Source organism: Oratosquilla oratoria, chromosome 12 (genome assembly GCF_046742065.1).
Source record: "Oratosquilla oratoria isolate Oo_2021 chromosome 12, ASM4674206v1, whole genome shotgun sequence".
Lineage (NCBI taxonomy): Eukaryota > Metazoa > Arthropoda > Malacostraca > Stomatopoda > Squillidae > Oratosquilla > Oratosquilla oratoria.
The window spans coordinates 38,594,051-38,615,692 of NC_134788.1; the positions used below are offsets into that span (position 1 = coordinate 38,594,051).

Below are 21,642 nucleotides of genomic sequence, written 5' to 3' on the forward strand. Positions count from 1 at the left end.
ACAGGCAAGAATTGGTTTACTAATATGGTGGTCAACGAATGGAATAGACTTAGTAACCATGTAGTAAGTGCTGAAACTATCAGTTGTTTTAAGAAACGATTAGACAAATTTATGGATGGGGATGACAGGTGGTGATGGATACGGAGCTGTCTAGTGTAGGCCTTATGGTCTCATGCAGTCTCCTTCATTCTTATGTTACCAGAGGAGGCTGGATGACCGCATCACAGACAACTGAACTGTCCAGGATGTAACTCTTCACCTGACGCTATACAACACATTACAGAAGACTGCATTCCACACAGTTATGCACACCAACAACAGAACATATAAACTGTGAAGGATTTGCGGGGAAATCTTGCTCCAGACATGAGGCTCCTCAGGGAGGTGGGACCACTTGGCCAGACGGTCTAGGAAGCGACAACATCTGCCTGGTTTTGAATCTTGCTTCTCTCTTCTTAGGCAGGACATGAGGTGGAAAGGGCTGCAAGACTACAAACATTCATTGCAGATAGGGGAAAACTTCATCCTGTACAGTAACAAAGCCTAATTAAAAAAATACTAATTGCATGTACTTAAATGATACTTTTTAGTACATGCATGTACTAAAATCATACTGAATGGATCAGGAAAGGCTACCCAAGTGTTAATAAATGGTGTCGTAGGAGAAAAAAAGATCACTGGGAAGACCATGCACAAGGTGGATTTGTAACGCGGACTTCAGCAGTAATGGGGTGGATGTCTGCGAGTGAATGACAGTGGCACAAGATCTTCAAGAGTGGAGGCAACAAGTTCGAGTGGTGAGGTCAGGTGGCCCGGGCACCAAAGGAGTGACTTAAATGATATTGACACGGTAAACTACATATCTTTTTCACTCTTTAATAGGACATCATATACAGAAATAAATTTAAATCTTAAAGAAAAAAAGAAAAAAAAAAATCAGAATGAAACCAATCCATACAACTTTTATACAAAAAGAAATAAATATGTAAGAGTTATATGATTACTATATGGAAAGAATATAAGGTAGCTGTCACCAAATATGATCCTACACGGCCCTACAAGGGCAACACTTACACAGTTGGATCACTCATACAGGTCCAACAAACTGCAACCACTTCATATCTAAATGACACATCCCTACCGTGTTGAAGAATACAAGAAAACTACATATTTTCATAAATCTCTCAATTCTAAAAATAGATCTTAATATAAATTATCAAGAGTAAAAGACTTATCACCATAATATTATTTGAAGGTTATATGAAGTTATATACAATCATATCTACATGGAATTCTGATAAGTGGTCCATTCACAGATTCATAACAGGTGTAGATACTGGGTGGAAATTAAGCTGATGACATGTGAGCAGATCTCTGATCTGTTGATGGCCGGATTTTCTACCCCTGCCAATATCAACGAACACAAGATATTCAAGCAACGAAAAAGGCAAAGGCAACTGTACAACCTCCTTCAAATTTTGCTTTTGTCAATGGGATTACAAAGCTTATAAAACCTTAACAGGTAATTTGAACTTCAGGAATGCTTAACAATTTGGTAGTACTACCTTGTGTAAACACAAGCATACTAAAAAAAGATGTATGTTCATTGAGCCATTACTCTTTGTCCAAATCCAACACCTGTCATTCACCAAGTACAAATTGTCATTATTTACAATACACAAGAATTGCTTGTCTAGCCTTGTTTGACAAAACCTTTCAGAGAGGTATTCATCATCAGTCGTTCTTAACCCATTCAACTCATGTCAGCCGCTTGTGGTGTAAATACGAAAAACCGGATACGGTAGGCCTCGCGCCGGCCCGTACATCCGAATATCATCTGATGCGGCATGACCGCGCGAGGATTGACACAATATTTTTCCGGTGCTTGACCAAACATTTTGGTGTTTTATGATTTTTTGTTTTATTTGGCCAAATGACAAGAATTTTGTCACCGGAGTTTAAAGGGTTAAGACGTGCCTATGGATTGCTAGTTTCATAGAACGTGTAGTTAGGCGTGCACACTTATCGTCTTTCATCTACTGATAATTTCTTTCTCTTAACACAAAAACGGTCAATGTCGACCCTATTCCCGATCTACAGCATGCGGCACTATGTTTCAGTTAGGCGGTCATGTGCGATAAGAATGTGTTCGTGTACTCTGCAAATTTGTTTGTGTGCGCGCAAGCATGCAAGTGGACTTGTAGTATGAAAATAGCTGCCTAATTGAAGACCCATCATCATATTCTTCAAACCTGTTCTGAATCTGTTTTTTCATTCAAGTGTGTTGTGACATGGTACTTTAGGTTACTCTTCCTGACAAAGGCCGCCCCGCACTCCTGGCACTGGTACGGCTTCTCTCCGTTGTGCACCATGATGTGCTCCTTCAGGTTGATCTTGCGTCTGAATGAAGCGTCGCAAATTGTACATTGGTGGGGCTTTTCTCCCGTGTGCACCATGACGTGAATGTTCAGCTGGCCTTTGGTTTTGAACGCCGAGGTACAATGGCTGCATTTATGCGGCTTTTCTCCGGTGTGTATGAGGATGTGCTTGTTCAGGTCGCCCTTGGCGCGGAAGGCGGAATCGCACATGCCGCACTTGTGGGGTTTCTCGCCTGTGTGGATCTTCATGTGGCACTTGAGCGTTCCCGACTGACTAAAGGCGGCATGGCAGACACGACACTCGTATGGCCTTTCTCCCGTGTGGGTCAGGATGTGCTTGTTGAGATTAGCCTCGGTCTTGAATGCAGCATCGCAAAGTCCACAAACATGCGGCTTGTCATCTACGATGTGTGTGGCCATGTGCAGGCTGAGTTCCGCTTTGTTTTTGAAGTTCCCATTGCAGAACTCACATTTGACTATTTTGTGTTTGGACATGTGAGTCGCCAGATCCACTTCCTTGGTAAATCTGGCATCACACAGAGAACAAACATGTTTCATCTCTGCCATATGGTTCTTTATGTGCATGTCTAAGATGGTTTGAAGGCTGAAGGACGCTCTGCAATACGTACATTTGAAAGGTTTCTCCACTGCATGGGTACTCATGTGTTGCTTGAGATGTTCTTTCTTGTCAAACTCGGAGGGACACTGAAAACACTTGTGAGGTTTGGCCCCTGTTTGTGTCGAACCCTGCACGTCCGCTTGTTGCTGTTCTACTTTCTTGTGTGTCTTCTTCATATGAACATCCCGCTGGCCCTTGGTTCGGAACTTCTCGGAACATAACGTACATGCATGAGGATTCTCGCGTGTGTGCCTGAAGAGATGCTTCTTGAGCGCTCCGGATCGGTTGAAAGTTCCGCTGCAATGCGGGCACTTGAAAGGCTTCACTCCTGTGTGGATTCGAATGTGGTTGCTCAAGTCGCCGTTACTCCTGAAGGAGTTGTCACACAAACCGCATCTGTACGGTTTTTCTCCCGTGTGTGTCATTGTATGAACTTTCAGCACACTCTTCGCGGTAAAAGCGGCTCCACAGTGAACACACTTATACGGCCGTTCTTTTTGGTGAGTCTGCATATGCCTCGCCAAATGTTCATCGTTTCTAAATGTGGAGGTACAGAGCCGGCATTTCAGAAGAACCTCCATTATGCTTGTTTATTTCTGCAATTTCTAACCTTGTTTAATAAAATAGTAAGTGTTCATGTCCTCCCTTTTCGATGTGTGAATTATTCCAGTATTTCCAAGATGCATGTATGCCTGCAAGGGAAAAATAAGGATGAAAAGGAAGTAGTACGACTGTTTATAAACAAAATTATAATCATAGAACTCAATAACACTATACATGGCTGAAAAATCTAAGTATTCGTGCTTTACCTCAACACTGAGAATCCTGCACTGCATAGACATAAATGTCTCTGACCATGGATAGGTAGGGAAGGGGACGCACTGGAACCTGCTTTCACATCTGGACAGGGTTATTCTGAAACACAAGAAACCTACGTGTACAAATGGTGTTCATGGTTACTCGGATGATTGGCTGGTGAAGTCACAGAGAAACTGAGTCAGTAAACAGGGGTGAATGACCCACTAAATGGGCTAATTCAGAAATTTTAGGGGTTAATGTACGTGCTACGGATACGTATGTGGATGTGCTAAACGAGGGAAACTAATATGAAAGTTGGAGAAAAAAGAATACATCGAGGATCCCACCATCTTTAAAATTACGGAAACGGAGAAATATCAGTATTGAAACTTTTTCACTCTCAGTGAGACCGCTTTTGCGTTTTATTATAAATGAATTCTATAAGTACATTGGTTTGTCCCCCAGAGTACTTTAAAGTACCGAGGATCCCACGATCATTAAAACTACGGAAACGGAGAAATATCAATATTGAAACTGTTTTATCAATATTGAATTTGGTTTTCACCCTCAGTGAGACCGCTCTCGTGTTTTATTATCCATGAATTCTATAAGTACAGTAAATTGGTTTGTCCCCTGGAGTACTTTAAAATGTGGGACGAATTCATTTTACTACAAATTCTTTTGGGGTAACACACAATAAAGTTACCTGAGCCCGGCTCTAGGTTTATACAGTGAGTCCTCCTTATACGGTAATTCTTTATCCGGTTAATTCACAGTTATGGTATTTGTTAATTACTACCCTCGATTCTATTTACAGTAAGAAAAATTCACGGATAAGGTATCCGCTCGTGTTTTGGAGGTAAAATTAGATATTTTGAAGAGGAAAGATCAGGGAGAAAGTAGTACGTTTGTCATAAGTCGAAACTTGGGTTCAGTATACGGTAATTTCAATTTGCAGTAAGGTTTTCAGGAATGCATATGTACCGTATAACGAGGACTCACTGTATTATCACTTATTTTCATCCAACTAATACCCCCTCAACTCTCCAGTAAATATTGTGTCGATATACGTGTGAGTGTCTTGTTCACATTCACCATTCACATTTTATAAAATTCACTTCATAATGGCAGAGCTCCAAATTACAGACGCTCCTCAACTTACGTTTTAGTTACGTCCCGAATGGCCGAACATAACGTGAAAATGAACGTAAGTTGTTACTGTACGTTCCAGTAATGTATGACCGTTCATACTGTACTATACATCCATAAATTCTATTACCGTATCTTATAAAACACCCCTAAATCATTGATTATAAACATAACATTGTAAAATAATAACATTAATTTCAAATAAATTAAATTCAAGCAACATAAAGTGAGATGGTGGAGGAGGGGGAGGAGGAGGCAAAGCACGTTCAGTCTGTCATTTGTGCCATGTAAACAATGGACGCAGGGTCATGCGTAAGTATCGTTTGAACGTCTCGTACTACGGAGAGCGCGCTAAACTTAAAAAAAAAAAATTACCAGTTTTTTTACAGTCAGTTCAAACATAAAATCGAAAAAATGTAAAACGAATGAACATAAGTAGAGGAGCGTCTGTATACAAAATTTGACGATACTTTTTATGCTAATAATTTGTTAATGGCCAACTCCCCAATATCTTATCTAACCTCAAAGGACAGAGTTCACTCGACCATCCAGCTCTTCTAAGTTACTGATTGGCATTACTCATGACTGTCTCTGGTCCCCTTAATCCCCTACGTATATTGTCTGCGTAACTTAGTGTAGAAAAACAATCTAATGAGGACCACAATGGAAATAAGCTTACATGATTTTTTTGTGTTATCCTCGGCAATTGCAATTATTTCAAACTATGTGTTCTTGTCATTATCTGCACTTCATGTAATATTGATTTTTTGCCAAATAAACTTATTATTATTATTATTACTATAACTGTCCAGGGTGTAACTCTTCACCCCGTGCTATAAAACTCGCTATGTAAGACTACATTGTACGCAATCATGCACACCAACAACACGATATACACTCTAAGGCAATGATTCTCAATTTTTTTTCTTTTTTTTTTGGGGGCCATGGGATGTGCTGTGTCTTGTGACACTGCCTCCGACCCAGGGCAGTGGACAAGATGCAGGGATGACCCGTCATCCAGGAGGTGCCAAGATAAGAGGGAGGGTGGAGGGGAGTGGAGTGTATTAAGGATGGAATAGGTGGGAATGGTTTTTATGCTTTTTTCTTTTAGGCTACCTCCCTTGTAAGGGGGAAAAAGCCTTTGGTATATGTATGTCCCACCTAATCATTGATGTCCCCCATTCATGTGGTGATATACAATTCTTGTCATTCAAAAAATAAACTTCCCTTCAGCTGAAAAAATATAAAACCTTGGTTTAAAACACTTCAAAAGAACAAGGCATAAAAAAAAAAAATAAAAAAATGATGGGCGTACGTCCCATCTTGAGAAGCATTGATCAGGATCAGTGTTTCTATACCTTTTTACCATTGCGTAACCTTTAAAATAAATTGCATGTCTCAAGGAACCCCTGCAGAAAAAAAAAAATCTTTCTCGTTTTATTTTCATCGTAATAATAGGTTAGATAGGATGATGTCTATATTACATCATTACGGTACAATAACCAAGAATATGTTGTGCGTGCTTAATTATATTACGTATATGAAATAAAATCAAAAATCAAAAGTGCATTAGCTTATCTCACTTGATCTTGTGGAACCGTTAGGGACTTTTTGCGAAACCTTAGGGTTCCGGGGAACCCTGGTTGAGAAACGCTGCTCTAAAGGATTTGTGGGAAAAACCCGTTCCAGCTGCAGCATTCCTCAGAGAGATGGATTTACTCGGCCAGATATTCTTGGGAGCAACGACATCCTGCCCTATCCTCGTGAACAATGTGTACTCTTCACCCATTCAACTCCGATGACAAGATGTCTTGTCATTTGGTCAAATAAAACAAAAAATCATAAAACACCAAAATGTTTGATCAAACACCAGAAAAATATGACGTCAATCCTCGCTTCGCTCGCAGCGAAGCGAGGACTGACGTCATATTTTTCTGGTGTTTGATCAAACATTTTGGTGTTTTATGATTTTTTGTTTTATTTGACCAAATGACAAGACATCTTGTCATCGGAGTTGAATGGGTTAATGACACGAAATCCAAACATTCCAGTGAAAATAAGGACGCGATACAGGGTTAGAAAATTAAATATTAATTTTGTAAATTATAATACACGAACGATTTATTTTTGCAGAAATAAAAATAAAAAATACCTTGCTACAGCAAATATACTAACGAACAAAGTCGCTAGCATAAGATCGGGACACCATCTTGTCATTTGTCAAATGATTGTTGTCTGCCCAGTCCAGTTGAGGCCTGGTGTACACCCTCGGTACTTCTGCCAGTACCTCGCGAGGTATATATTTTTGAAGGAATGCTATGGAGCTGAAATCCATGCATTCCTTCAAGCTATGAAAAACCTATACTGTATATCCCGCAATCAGTGATTGAACAGGCCGCCAACATCCGTGACGACGACGATCAGAATGACCTTAACCCCTACCATATGGTGATGCCTACGTAGGCGTCATGAGGAGCAAGTGGGTACACGAAGATGCCAACGTCGGTGTCTTGATTATATTTATTGTAGTCGTACCTGCGTGACCCCCATACTCTGTAAACTGGCTTCATCATATTTTCTTTGGTTAACAAAATTCACGGGTGAAAGAGAGAACGAGCAATACAGCAGTAACTTTATTTTTTAAATGCGAGTATTATGACGCAACATCGCACGTCTGGCAGCTAATGCTGCCAGACGTGCAATGTGGCCTGTATTGAAGGGGTTAAATCACAGGTACAGTACTACCTCTCATTAACGGACTAAAAGGGGGGTAACGGTGTCCGTTGATGTGAATAATCCGTTGATTTGGAGTGGTTTTTGGGTGATTGCATAGTGATTGCACAGCACTAAACAACAGCACCAAAAACACTGAAAACACAACAAAAACGCCGTAAACACAGCTAATTAACATCCGTTAAGGAGAGGTCTCACTGTCCTGACTTACTAAATACACATTAGGTTAGGTTAGGTTAGAAGAATTTATCATCCTTTCATTTCTTCAACATTGGCATCTATCATAACAAACATGGCGTTCCATTCATCCGGCGCGACTTCGTTACTTATGAAATCTTTTGTTAGCAACTTTTATGTTTTTTACTTCTGCCAAGAAAATTGCATATTACATTGATACATTATAATTTACAAAATTGATAATTCATTTTCTAACGCTATATCGCGTCCATGTACACAAATGAACACTTACCAAAATTAGCATTTTATGATACATTCATCCAGTTTTAATCCAACAGAACAAGATCCAAGAATAATATAAGTTAATGAAAAATGACAACATCTTGCGTAACCTGGTCGTGGGTATGAACATTTCCCAGGATTTCTTGCACTTGTATTTTTACTAAATCTGCATTCATTGGTTCACACAATCCAGCTTCTTCAGTAAAATTCCAGAATTACACAAACACGGATATTAAACACGAAATTTATTTTGCCTAATGTATCCTAACCTAACCATTCCATAGAAAAAATAGATCTTTGAAATGCAAAAAATTAATTAAATGAAAATGTTTACGTGATACTTCAAATAATACTAAAGCTTCTTCACTATCTATGCAGCATGAAAGTTAGCCATTTATATAACTCTGACATTCTGAGCCTGCCAATTGGAACACCAGATAGTTTCCACTATCATTTCTAGTCCTCCAAAACAGATTCCTGAATAACCCAAATTGGTGAACTAATTATAGCTTCGGCCCCGTGGAATAAAAGAAACCCTGGTTATTAGCAACTTGAAAAGTCCGTTCCAAGACTTGATAGAATAGTCTATATCAGCGTTTCTCAACCAAACCAGGGTTCCCTGGAACCCTATGGTTCTGCAAAAGGTTCCTAAGGATTCTGCAAGAACAAGTGAGATAAGCTAATGCATTTTCTTTTATCTAATTCCATATATGTAATATATATGATTAAACACATATGTGATATGACATATTCTTGGTTATTGTAATAATGTAAAATAGATATTATCCTATCTAACCTATTATTATTATGAAAATAAAATGAGAAAGATATGGTATATTTGTCATTTTGCGCAGGGGTTCCTTGAGATATGCAATTTATTTTAAAGGTTACACAAGGGTAAAAAGGTTGAGAGACGCTGGTCTATAGTATAAAGAAGTAATTGGTCTTTATGGGGCATAATTTTGGTTTGGTAAAATTTCCAGGTTCATGACATTTAAATTGTCCAATAGCGCCTAACCTTTCCGTTGAAAAAATAGTTCTTTGTAATGCAAAAACTAAACAACTGAGGAATATTTGTATGATATTGGAATAGAACCGCAACTTAATGACTGCCTGGAAACTGCTTTCATGATCATTATGAAAGAATGAGTAACAGATACAAATAACAAGAACTGGAATACATTTTTTGTTACGGTTCCTTTCACATATGAAATATCTTTTATTATAAATTATCATTACACACACATCTGATTAAAAACCTACTTTAATGATGAGAACTGTAGAAGTGTTCTAGGTTGTCATAATCTCACATCTGATAAATGAGTAAAATAACTATATTGGATATATACTAAAACCAAATGTATGACAGATAACTATCATATCCTGAAAACGCACATTGCTATCATTGTAAATTTTTTACATTCCTATGAACAATATGAAAACAATTGCATTCTTACTGTTTTTGTGCAGCGCAGAGTTTCCTTGCTAGTAAACAATGCTTCGAACACGTACAGACTGAATGACACAGGATTCAATCAATGAAGCATACCTAATTATATATCTAATGTAAATAAAATTATATGTAATATTAATATAAAATAAAGAATATACAGAAAATAAACATATAATCCATAATCTTTATTCATATCGATAAATATTCATAACTTGAACTTTCCACGAATTCATAACACTTAGATGAAATTATATTTTATGCAAATCATAAATACCAAATCAACATCAATAGCTTACAAAACAACCTGTAACATCTTTCATTATCATCAACATCCTACCTGATAGTGTTCTCCAAGAAATTGAAAAATTCCCTGCCGAGTAGTGATCGAAACTGTTTCGAACCCTTATGAATTTGACATTCAACAACAAATGGATGTACACGTCGTACAAATACAAATGAGCAAGGTAATGTATTTATAAGATGCATTACAATTGTCATCCTTTCAAGGCATGTAAAGTTAAAGGAGTGATGTTTGAAAATACTTAAAACATTTTTATTCAGTTCCATTTTTAATTCCATGTCACATAATCAAGTAATAACGTTGAAATGAAGTTTATTCCAGTTTGTGTTGACACTTGACTATAGCTTGATTTTGATCATAACCTTTCATGTATTTCTTCATTAATTTAACGCATAAAGGAAGAAAACTTTACCATTATCGTTGTAAGCGAAAGATGAATGTCTGTCAGGCACTTGTCAACTTGAGCCCGAACAGTTTTTATATCAAAGGCATTGCATTCAAATGTTTGGAGAAATTTCACAGAACTTTATTATGCTGCAATTGAATACCATGCTCGAATACGTAATCTGCAATGCGAAAATGGACTCGTTCGTAAGAGTTTATAAGAGGTGAAGCTTTTCTGCAAGCATTCACTATATGCATATACCAAATGCGCGGGTGAAAACCGTGACGTAATGTCGTGCCATACGTCACGAGCATACGCCTACTTAAAAAGTGAAAAGCATTCTTGCCTGCTACTCGAGTGCTACAGTTGCTACACCAGATTAAATTCGCAGAGCTTCTTCAAGAATGCTCGAGAATATGAATGATCCAATAATTCTGGGGATCTTAATGAGAATTATAACAATTGTACATTGGTTTCAAGCTACTTAAATAAGAGCTTACCGACTCGAGATTAAAAATCTCGTGTAAATGACACAGGAATTATAATCGAGTTAAATTTACATAGCCAAGCTCAGATCAGAAGACATCGAAAACTCATTGATATGAAGGTTTGCATGTTCAAACCGTCCTAATGGAAATATAAATTAAAATTTTACGAAGATAAATAGATAAATAAATAAATAATACATACATACATATACCAAGGCTTTTTCCCCCTTCCAAGGGAGGTAGCCAAAAAGGGAAAGGCATAAAAACACTCCCACCCATTTCATCCCTACATACACTCCACACCCCTCCACCCTCCCTCTCATCTGAGCACCTCCTGGATGACGGGTCATCCCTGCACCCTGCCCACCGCCCTGGGTCAGAAGCAGTGTCGCAAGACACAGTACATCCACAGCAAGGCCGTTTCATTTAATCGGCGACCCCCCCCCTCTCCGTCCCCCTTTGCATATAAGGCGAGGACGGAGAGAAATCCCTTTGGGCTGCGTCAAAATTTACTCACACATACTACCCCACCCGCCCATTCCTCCTCATGCAGTCACAACATCATCCATATACAACCATTCTCCACTCACCTCTGTCTTCCGTCCTCTCCCGTCCTTCCTCAACAGACATTCCCCTCTTCCCCAAAGCCCCCTTCACCCCATCCATCCACCTCATCCTAGGACGTCCCCTCATGTTCACTCCCTCCACATCTGCCTTCCATACCTCTTTTACTAGTCTTTCTTCACTCATTCTTTCCATGTGTCCAAACCATCCTAATATTCTTTCATCAGCCCTATCTCCCAAATCCTTTTTCAGCCCTGTTCTCCTCCTCACCTCCTCATTTCTCACTCTATCCAGCCTAGTAACCCCCACCATACTTCTCAGACACCTCATCTCAAACACATTCAAACTCCTTCTCTCTTCTTCTCTTATGTTCCACGTTTCTGCCCCATACAGTGCTGTTGGCACAATCACTCCTTCATACAGTCTCCTCTTCGCATCCATTCCCAAATGTCTATTCCTCATTACACTCTTTAAACCACCAAGGCATTTACTCGCTTCTCTCAATATATGAAAATAAATAATAGTAATTACAATGAAAATAGAAATAAATGATAGTAATTACAATAATAATAATAATAATTATAATAATAATAATAAAAATAATAACGCACACACCTCCATCGCTCTTCCTGCCATAAAATCACTAATGCCAAATTATTATTTTTTTTTCTACAATTGACATAGAATGTCACTTGATGTGCTTGAGAAAAATGATCCTCTAACAAATTTGTTACAATGTCGGAGGAAGCATAGCTTGGAAGACTATATGTGCAACGGATGTTAGTTACCGTAATTGGAGTTTCTCGGCTCAATACAGCCGCCTGCTTCAGTCATATCTTCCAGATCATAACACTCAGTAAACAAGTGTGTCTTCAGTCTTTTCTTGAATACTTCGACATTTTCGGCCATCTTAAGATTTAAAGGTAATTTGTTATAGAGTCTTAGAGCACATTTTTCAAAAGCTCTAAATCCAATTCCCTGATTATACCGTGGCTCATGTAATCTATGTGGCAACACAGTGTCTTAACAATATATCTGAGTCTATATGAAAATCATCGAGGAGATCACGTATATATTTGGGTCTACGAGAATTTAATACCTGATAGGCCATCACACACATTTTACACACAAGTCCTTAATTGGTAACCAGTGCAGGGCAATTAAAGTTGGTGTCATTATCTCACGCGAAGATAATCCTTTAATTAACCTTGTAGAGATGTAAATGGTAGAGCACAAACCGAATATGCGAATTCAAATATGAATATCATAATTGGAAATCAGAGATATAGATTAAGTTTGAGCTGTACATGAATTTGAGGCTAATTATTATAAATCGGGGAGTAGTAGACGGGACCCACCTGTGTTGTTTAAATGGATTCAAACTTGACAAATTTATTTATAAGAAGAAAATAGGCAAGAATTGGTTTACTAATAGAGTGGTCAACGAGTGGATTAGACTTAGTAACCATGTAGTGAGCGTTGAAACTATCAGTTGTTTTAAGAAACGGTTAGACAGCTTTATGGATGGGGATGACAGGTGGTGATGGACATGGAACTACCTAGTGTAGGCCTTATGGTCTCATGCAGTCTCTTTCGTTTTTACGTTCTTATGTTCCTTTACATTGTCGGGAATAAATCCCGACAGTGGCATTTTTAGAGTAAATAAGCTATTATTACATATTCAGACATCTGTGGTTACGATCTCAGTTAATCTAGTGAGTTGATAGCTGTAGAATTAGGATTAAGATTGACATACAGCAATTAAGCATACCGAGCTGTATGAAATATGCATTCTAGAAGGCTTAAGTTCATGAAAACATGCATAACAATTATACAACCTTATTTTTTCCATTTAGATAAAGTGGCCTATAATTTTTGTTTATATTATATATATATATATATATATATATATATATATATATATATATATATATATATATATATATATATATATATGTAAACATATAAAGCATTATGTAAGGGACCCGACATGGTTGACTACTCTCTAAACTAAAGGAATGTCGAGTTACCGATGTATTTATTATTATTATTATTATTATTATTATTATTATTATTATTATTATTATTATTATTATTATTATTATTATTATTATTATTATTATTATTATTATTATTATTATTATTATTATTATTATTATTATTATTATTATTATTGTTATTATAATTTATTTTTTTTATTTGCTACCTGGTAACTTCTCCGTTTTGAATATTGGTTCTTGCGCATTACCCATCTCCAATTTCCACGTATGGGGATTATCTTATATGTATCGTACAACATTTTCACTTCAGTTAAGGTGAACTTGTGCCTTCCACTGACCTTTGGCAACGAGAGGTCAAAGGTCAATAGGAATTCGGCGCCTCGTCGGACCCGTGTTAAGCGGCCCATACACGATCAATTATATTGCGCAATTTCATTGTCAATACTCTGAATTGACAATTGAATTGACCGTGTATGGGCGATACACGGTCAATTTAATTGTCAATTCAGAGTATTGACAATGAAATTGCGCAATGTAATTGATCGTGTATGGGCCGCTTTAGGGCCATTTACACGGTCGAACAGTTTGACGAACCCGGTTTGTCAGACAAGTGTTTGAAGTGCTGTTTGACCGTGTGAATGGGGTATTTGGTCGTCAAACACGTTTGTCGAATGTGTTTGACAACCAAATACCCTATTCACACGGTCAAACATCACTTCAAACACTTGTTTGTCAAACCGTTTGACCGTCTAAATGCCCCTTAAGTGATTCGTGATTGGGGAGTGATGAATTTTACACCCAATCACAGGCCTCGTATAGATACAACAGTGTGAAGGGTAAATGCCAGGGATTGTGTGCTAAGTTAAAGGGAGGGGACGCATTCTATGAGAGAAGCAATCTCCCTTTAACACGTGCTATTATAGTGTGAGGTCTACCGCCATATTGTCGCTTACCCAGGTGCCGCCTGAGGTCCCCGCAACTGTCCATAAAACATGTGACCTGTCATACATAAAAAAAACGTGACCTGACCTATTTGTGTCAGTCTTAGAAGATGTACGAAGTGTGTATCGCTAGAATAAAAGTATGGAAATGTATGATAACATGTCTGTTGGTGTAGTGGTCTAAGGCTCTGTGAAGGTGATCTTACGGGTGGCCGATGGCAGTGGGTTCGAATCCTGCATGCGACTGTCATGAAATTATCGGATATGATAACATGTTTATTTTTACATTTCTTTCTTTAATATGAATGTAATTAGAAATCCAATTATCTATGTCATTCTTGGGATATGTACACAATATGTGTTTATCGCTAAATTAAATCTATGGAAATGGTAAGACCTCACGCTATATTGCTAACGGGAGGTAGATCTCACGCTGTAGTAACACCCTTTCATAAGCGAAAGTAAGAAGATCCGTATATTTCGATCACTATCTGTGATCCTCTTCAGCAGATGTGATTGAAATATACTGATCTGTTTACTCTTGCTTATTCTTCTCCGAAAGTGGGTTATTAGTATGATTTTACCACTGTGCAACGACATTACTTTGTTGTGACATACCTTCATCCTTCTCCCCATATCCATTCTATTCCCCATGCCGCACACGAAGTCGACGCACACACCACCACCATCAGAACAAAGACGAAGAAAATCACCAAGAGGCACCAAGACCACGGTAAATTATAATATGTTTTAATGGAATATCCAAAACAAAACAGAACGTGAAACTATTACATCTTCACAATGATACATGATGCTTTGCGATGTCATTGTACTTTTTTAGGGTTTGTCCCTGCTCATCACAGATATGTAGATTTTATGCCGCTGAACGTTGGATATGAGATTCACAGAAATACCCCAGAATTAACCCATTCAACTCCGATGACAAGATGTCTTGTCATTTGGTCAAATAAAACAAAAAATCATAAAACACCAAAATGTTTGATCAAACACCAGAAAAATATGACGTCAGTCCTCGCTTCGCTCACAGCGAAGCGAGGACTGACGTCATTTTTTTCTGGTGTTTGATCAAACATTTTGGTGTTTTATGATTTTTTGTTTTATTTGACCAAATGACAAGACATCTTGTCATCGGAGTTTAATGGGTTAACTCGGTGGGGGCAGCCAATTAGATTAAACTTACATGAGAACATAAGAATGAAGAGACCATAAGGCCTACACTAGGCAGCTCCGTATCCATCACCACCTGTCATTCCCATCCATAAAGTTGTCTAACCGTTTCTTAAAACGACTGATATTTTCAGCGCTCACTATATGGTTGCTAAGTCTATTCCATTCGTCGACCACCCTATTAGTAAATCAATTCTTGCCTATTTCCTTCTTATATCTAAATTTGTCAAGTTTAAATCCATTACTGCGAGTCCTGCCCTGTTTTAGTATGATGACCTTGTTTGCGTCACCCTTGTTAAAGCCTTTGATCCACTTGAACACTTCTATTAGATCACCCCGCACTGTGTCTTTCCAAAGAGTGTAAGTTAAGGTGCCTAAGCCTCTCTTCGTAAGGCAAATTTCTGAGTCCATGTATCATTTTGTATCATTAAACACCGTCAATATTACGTACTGAAAGGGTTGGCAAATCAATCGGAAGTCTTAATATTCTCCACTTGGTACCTGTGGAGGTAGCAGGTGCCGAGGATGTTTAACTAGAGTGACCACGAACGACCTCAGACTCTGAAGATAGCAGTCAGCAAGGGTGGGTAGTCCTAGTGTGGTGAGAGCGTGCTGATAGGTGATGTGTTCTTTGCCAAGGATTGTGCGACAGGCTATTTTCTGCACTTTCTCCAGCTGTCGCTGCTGTATGATTGTGAGTGAGGAGGTCCAGGAGGGTGATGCGTACATGTGTGTGTGTGTGATTCTCACTTATTGTTAGTTATATGTCAATTTATTGTTATTTACCTGTTTGTTTATTATTTAACTATACTTATGCATTTCTTTATTTTATTACATTATAGTTTTTTATTAATTAATTTATCATTATTATGTTTATTTTTCGCATCCGACCTAGATATGGACCAACAGGTCTCCTGTCGGCATGCTCCGCCTTTGTAATCCTTTGTAATTCACATACACTACAATTAATCAAATACACAAGTTATTAAAGGATTATCACACTGGGCTTCACCAGCGACGACCGTTGAGAATTCGAGTAAAAACGACTTCGGTTACAATATTCAAATGTTCAAATATTCAAATATTTCATCTTCCCGTCATATATAGCAAAGCTGAATAACGAACTTAGATATGACAAACTTAGACGAATGTTAGGCATCCTGTTGAGTTGTTTTTAGATAAGTCTTGATTTCTGTAAATTAAATCTGTTTATTCATACGTAGGATGACGGAGGAAAATAGCACAGTGTGATTCGAGATACGTTGGCCTTTGGAAGTATTAACCCATTAAACTCCGATGACAAGATGTCTTGTCATTTGGTCAAATAAAACAAAAAATCATAAAACACCAAAATGTTTGATCAAACACCAGAAAAATAGGACGTCAGTCCTCGCTTCGCTGCGAGCGAAGCGAGGATTGACGTCCTATTTTTCTGGTGTTTGATCAAACATTTTGTTCTTTTATGATTTTTTGTTTTATTTGACCAAATGACAAGACATCTTGTCATCGGAGTTTAATGGGCTAAAGTTTAGCAGGTGTTTGGTGAGGAGAAAGTTTGTTGAATCTTTTCTCATCAATCACCTGGAAAATGTCAATAATTCCAAAGGCCAATGGTCTCCAGGTTGCATCACAAACATATGCTCTTAATAAATTGTTGCCACCCATGTCGAGTCCACCCCTCCTCGGACATGTGACTTGAGCCACCTTCCCCTGTTCCTATTATGTACCAGTCTTATTGTAGATATTCTTGTCATCTTACCTCTGTAATTATCTGCTGAAGAGGATCACAGTTATAGTCGAAACGTACAGATCGACTGTTTCGCTTTGTTTCTCTGACTGTGGGTTATATTTAAACACACACAAACACACACACACACACACACACACACACACACACACACACACACACACACACACACACACACACACACACACACACGGTGGCGGATTGGACACGGCTCGGTGGCGGATTGGTAAAGCACTGGCCTCACAAGCTAGAGAACTGGGGTTCGATTCCCCGGCCGGGCGGAGATAAGTTGGGTTTGTCTCCTTTCACGTGTAACCCCTGTTCACCTAGCAGTGAGTAGGTACGGGACGTTAGTCAAGGAGTTGTGACCTTGCTGTCCCGGTGTGTGGTGTGTGAGTGGTCTCGGACCTACCCAGAGATCGGCAAATAATGAGCTCTGAGCTCACTGCCGTAGGGTGGTGTCTGGCTGTCTCGACAGAGACTGCAGCAGATCCGAGGTGAATACACGCACACACACACACACACACACACACACACACACACACACACACACACACACACACACACACACACACACATGTACGTTACGGCTGTTTACATATGCGAATCGTCACGTGGTATAGACCAAGATCTAAGAATATAAGGTCTAACCACTTCCGACCGAATTTCGAGGGAGTTGGCGCAGCGGGCCCGTGAACGTCACCTGGCTGCTCAAAGTGGGGTTAGCGGGTCCTATAGCTGTCAGTTGAAGCTGGTCCGTCGTTCGAAAATGACGTCGCCTTCGCTCGCACTGCTCCACGCAATTAGTTATATTCTGACAAATATTATATAAAATATATATATAAATATATATAAAATATTATAGTTCCTGTCTATATATATGAATATATAATATATATGATATATATATATAATATATAAAATATTATAGTTCCTGTCTTCCTTGGCGTTTCACAGTTTTCTTCAGTGTATCACAAAGAGAAAATGGACTCATCCAAATGACGTCAAAAGCTGCGCAGAAGAATGTAAACGGTTTGACCTGTATATTTAGACCTTGGTATAGACAATCGTATTTACGTATACAGGAATGACATCAAAACACTATAGGATACACCAAGATCGAGAGAATACAAGGTCTCCTCGCGCGCATGTTGTGACGTCATCTGAAGGGGAGCCCACAGAGAAAATGGTGAAAACGTAAGTGAAAATGTTAGGTAAAAGAGAAAACGTACAGGCACCACAGAGTTTCTGGGAGACTTATCTTTTCTTTTATGTTCTGCAACCGTTAAAATGGGGGTTTCATTTTGGAAAAATGTTCTTGTGGTTTATCTTTGACATATTTAATAAAGAAACAGACGATGCAGTTAAAACTGGTGATTGACGTAAACGCCATCTAGTGAGAGAGCCGCACAGTAAAATGTATGTGGACGATGCGGCTCTCCGTGAGCTTTCCCGTCTTTCCTATATAGTCTTTGGGCCAAGCACTTCTAGTGACGTCAATGCGCAAACGACCTAAATACTGGATAGCTGTTGAGTAGACCTTGTATTCTCTCGATCTTGGGTTACACACCCACATCTAGATAAACACGGGCAATGCGAAAATCATTAACAAAGGACTTGGTAGGAGAAAAAGAAAAAGGTAGAAGCGGCGCACATCAGCACAAAAGACACATAAGAACATAAGAATAAAGGAGACTGCAAGAGACCATGAGGCCTACACTAGGCAGCTCCGTATCCATCCCCACCTGTCATCCCCATCCATAAAGTTGTCTAATCGTTTTTTAAAACAACTGATAGTTTCAGCGCTTACTACATGGTTACTAAGTTTATTCCATTCATCGACCACCCTATTAGTAAATCAATTCTTGCCTATTTCCTTTTTAAATCTAAATTTTTCCAGTTTATACCCATTACTGCGAGTCCTGCCCTGTTGTTTTAGTATGATGACCTTGTTTGCATCACCCTTGTTAAAGCCTTTGATCCACTTGAACACTTCTATAGAGACAGAATTAAATTAACCAACAACGAACGAGACGGACAATCACGGTGTGGGCAACCAGTAAGAGATGTGAGTCATTCTGAAGAAGGCGTAGAAACGAAACGTTAGAGAATACAGCTGCCTCATTTTTAGTTGTCCTACGCCAAGTACACTCAAATTGTCAACTTAATATGTATACATATATATATATATATATATATATATATATATATAAAATATATATATATATATATATATATGTAATACTAATAACCCCCTTTCGGATAAGAATAAGCGAAAGCAAAATAATCCGTATATTTCGATCACTAACTGTGCTCCTCTTCAGCAGATGAAGAAGATCACAGTTAGTGATCGAAATATACGGATCTTTTTACTTTCGCTTATTCTTCTCTGAAAGTGGGCCATTAGTATTATTTTACCAATGTACTACATTACTTTGTGATATATATATATATATATATATATATATATATATATATATATATATTAAATTCGCGAGTGAACAGCGAAACCAATCAGATAGTTTTTGTTTATGGCCGTCGCGTATAGGACTCGAACCTACCGCTCTGACGCCTAGAGACTACGGAGACAGTACCTTAATCCACTTATTGTACGATCAGTGGCTGAGTGGATTAATAAGGCACCGTCTCCGTAGTCCTCTTGGCGTCAGAGCGGTAGGTTCGAGTCCTATACGTGACGGCCATAAGAATATCATATACATATATGATAAAAACTATATGGTATTCTAAAAATGTTATATATATATATATATATATATATATATATATGCTGGGACATAGTGACAAGATGATGAAGGTGGAAAAATAAGTCATGGGTCTTGTTCCGAGTTTTTGAGTTTATTCCTGACCGGTTTCGCTCTATGCTTCTTCAGAGGTTTCGCTCTATGCTTCTTCACTTTCCTCTGAAGAAGCATAGAGCGAAACCGATCAGGAATAAACTCAGGAACTCGGAACTAGACCCGTGACTTATTTTTCCACCTTCACATACATACATATATATATATATATATATATATATATATATATATATATATATATATATAATACACTCCTGCTGAAGGCCATGACGAACTATTTTGTTATCGCAACAATTGAAATAGGATATTTGATATCAATAAAACAGGCCATCCTGAGTCCACTGCTGAACACAGGCCTCCTTCATAGCATTCCATGATTCACACGACCGCGCCATCCTCTGCCACGTCACTCCCGCAAACTTCTCAATATCGTCTCGCCACCTTTTGTCTGGTCTTCCTCTTCCACGCTTCCCATTTCTCGGCGTCCACTTAGTAACACACTTGATCTATCGCTCGTCAGTCGTTCGCACTAATTTACCTGTCCAATTCCACTTCCTCTCTTTTACCGCCTCCACAGTATCTTTCTCTCTAGTCTGCTCTCTCATCCAACTTGCTCTCTTTCGGTCTCTCAGCGTTATTCCCATCATTGATCTCTCCATTCTCCTCTGTGCAGTCCTTAGCTTTGTTCCCATCGCCTTCGTCAATTTCCAAGTCCCCGTAGATTATTGCTGGCAGAATGCACTGATTGTAAACTTTACGTTTCAAACATAAAAGTAGGCAGCCTCTCAGGGTTTTATTATAGCTACCAAACACTTTCCAACCAATTGTAATACGTCTTTTTATTTAATTATCATGATTTTTCGTCACTTTCACCATCTGGCCTAAATAATTATACCCTTCAACTTCAAGACTCTCACCGATTATAGTATCTTTACTTTGAACTTTCGTGTTCAATATTACTTTGGTTTTATTCATTTCTTAACCCATTAAACTCCGATGACAAGATGTCTTGTCATTTGGTCAAATAAAACAAAAAATCATAAAACACCAAAATGTTTGATCAAACACCAGAAAAGTATGACGTCAGTCCTCGCTTCGCTCGCGAGCGAAGCGAGGACTGACGACATACTTTTCTGGTGTTTGATCAAACATTTTGGTGTTTTATGATTTTTTGTTTTATTTGACCAAATGACAAGACATCTTGTCATCGGAGTTTAATGGGTTAAACCTACTTTGAGACTTTCCTTGTTCAGATCACTCAGTATATCTTGCAAGTCTTCTGCTCTGTCCGACATAAGAATAATGTCATCCACGCGGTTCGACAGACACGTGTTTAAAGTGACGTGTGAACGGGGTATTTGGTTGTCGAACAACGTGTTCGACAACCAAATACCCCGTTCACACACATCACGTGTCTGTCGAACCGCGTTCGACAGACACGTTAGACCGTGTGAACGCTTTCTTAGACGAACATAAGAATAAAGGAGACTGCAAAAGACCATAAGGCCTACACTAGGCAGCTCCGTAAAAGAACTAGTTAGGAAAGAACAGAAAACGGAACGACATCCGTTATTTGGCGTAGACTTCTCCCCCCCCCCCCTTTAACCCATTAAACTCCAATGA

The 21,642-nt window shown here is 38.6% G+C and overlaps 1 protein-coding gene across 2 annotated transcripts; it reads right to left on the reverse strand.

Annotated features, from left to right (window-relative positions):
• Positions 1-864: 864 nt before the first annotated feature.
• On the reverse strand, positions 865-9,702 carry LOC143031450 (uncharacterized). 2 transcript variants are annotated; one of them, XM_076195273.1, is made up of 3 exons: positions 9,594-9,702; positions 3,807-3,912; positions 865-3,689 (listed from the first exon to the last, which is right to left on the reverse strand). In XM_076195273.1, the coding sequence occupies exon 3, from the start codon at positions 3,576-3,578 to the stop codon at positions 2,247-2,249; it is 1,332 nt and encodes a 443-aa protein (XP_076051388.1). In that variant the 5' UTR covers positions 3,579-3,689; positions 3,807-3,912; positions 9,594-9,702; the 3' UTR covers positions 865-2,246. The 2 variants fall into 2 exon arrangements, with proteins under 2 accessions (XP_076051388.1, XP_076051389.1); XM_076195274.1 differs by lacking the exon at positions 9,594-9,702 and adding an exon at positions 9,400-9,534.
• Between the last annotated feature and the right edge of the window lie 11,940 nt (positions 9,703-21,642).

Bases quoted from the DNA above. Each gene is read 5' to 3' on its own strand.
- LOC143031450 (XM_076195273.1), bottom strand. From the start codon at position 3,578: ATGGAGGTTCTTCTGAAATGCCGGCTCTGTACCTCCACATTTAGAAAC.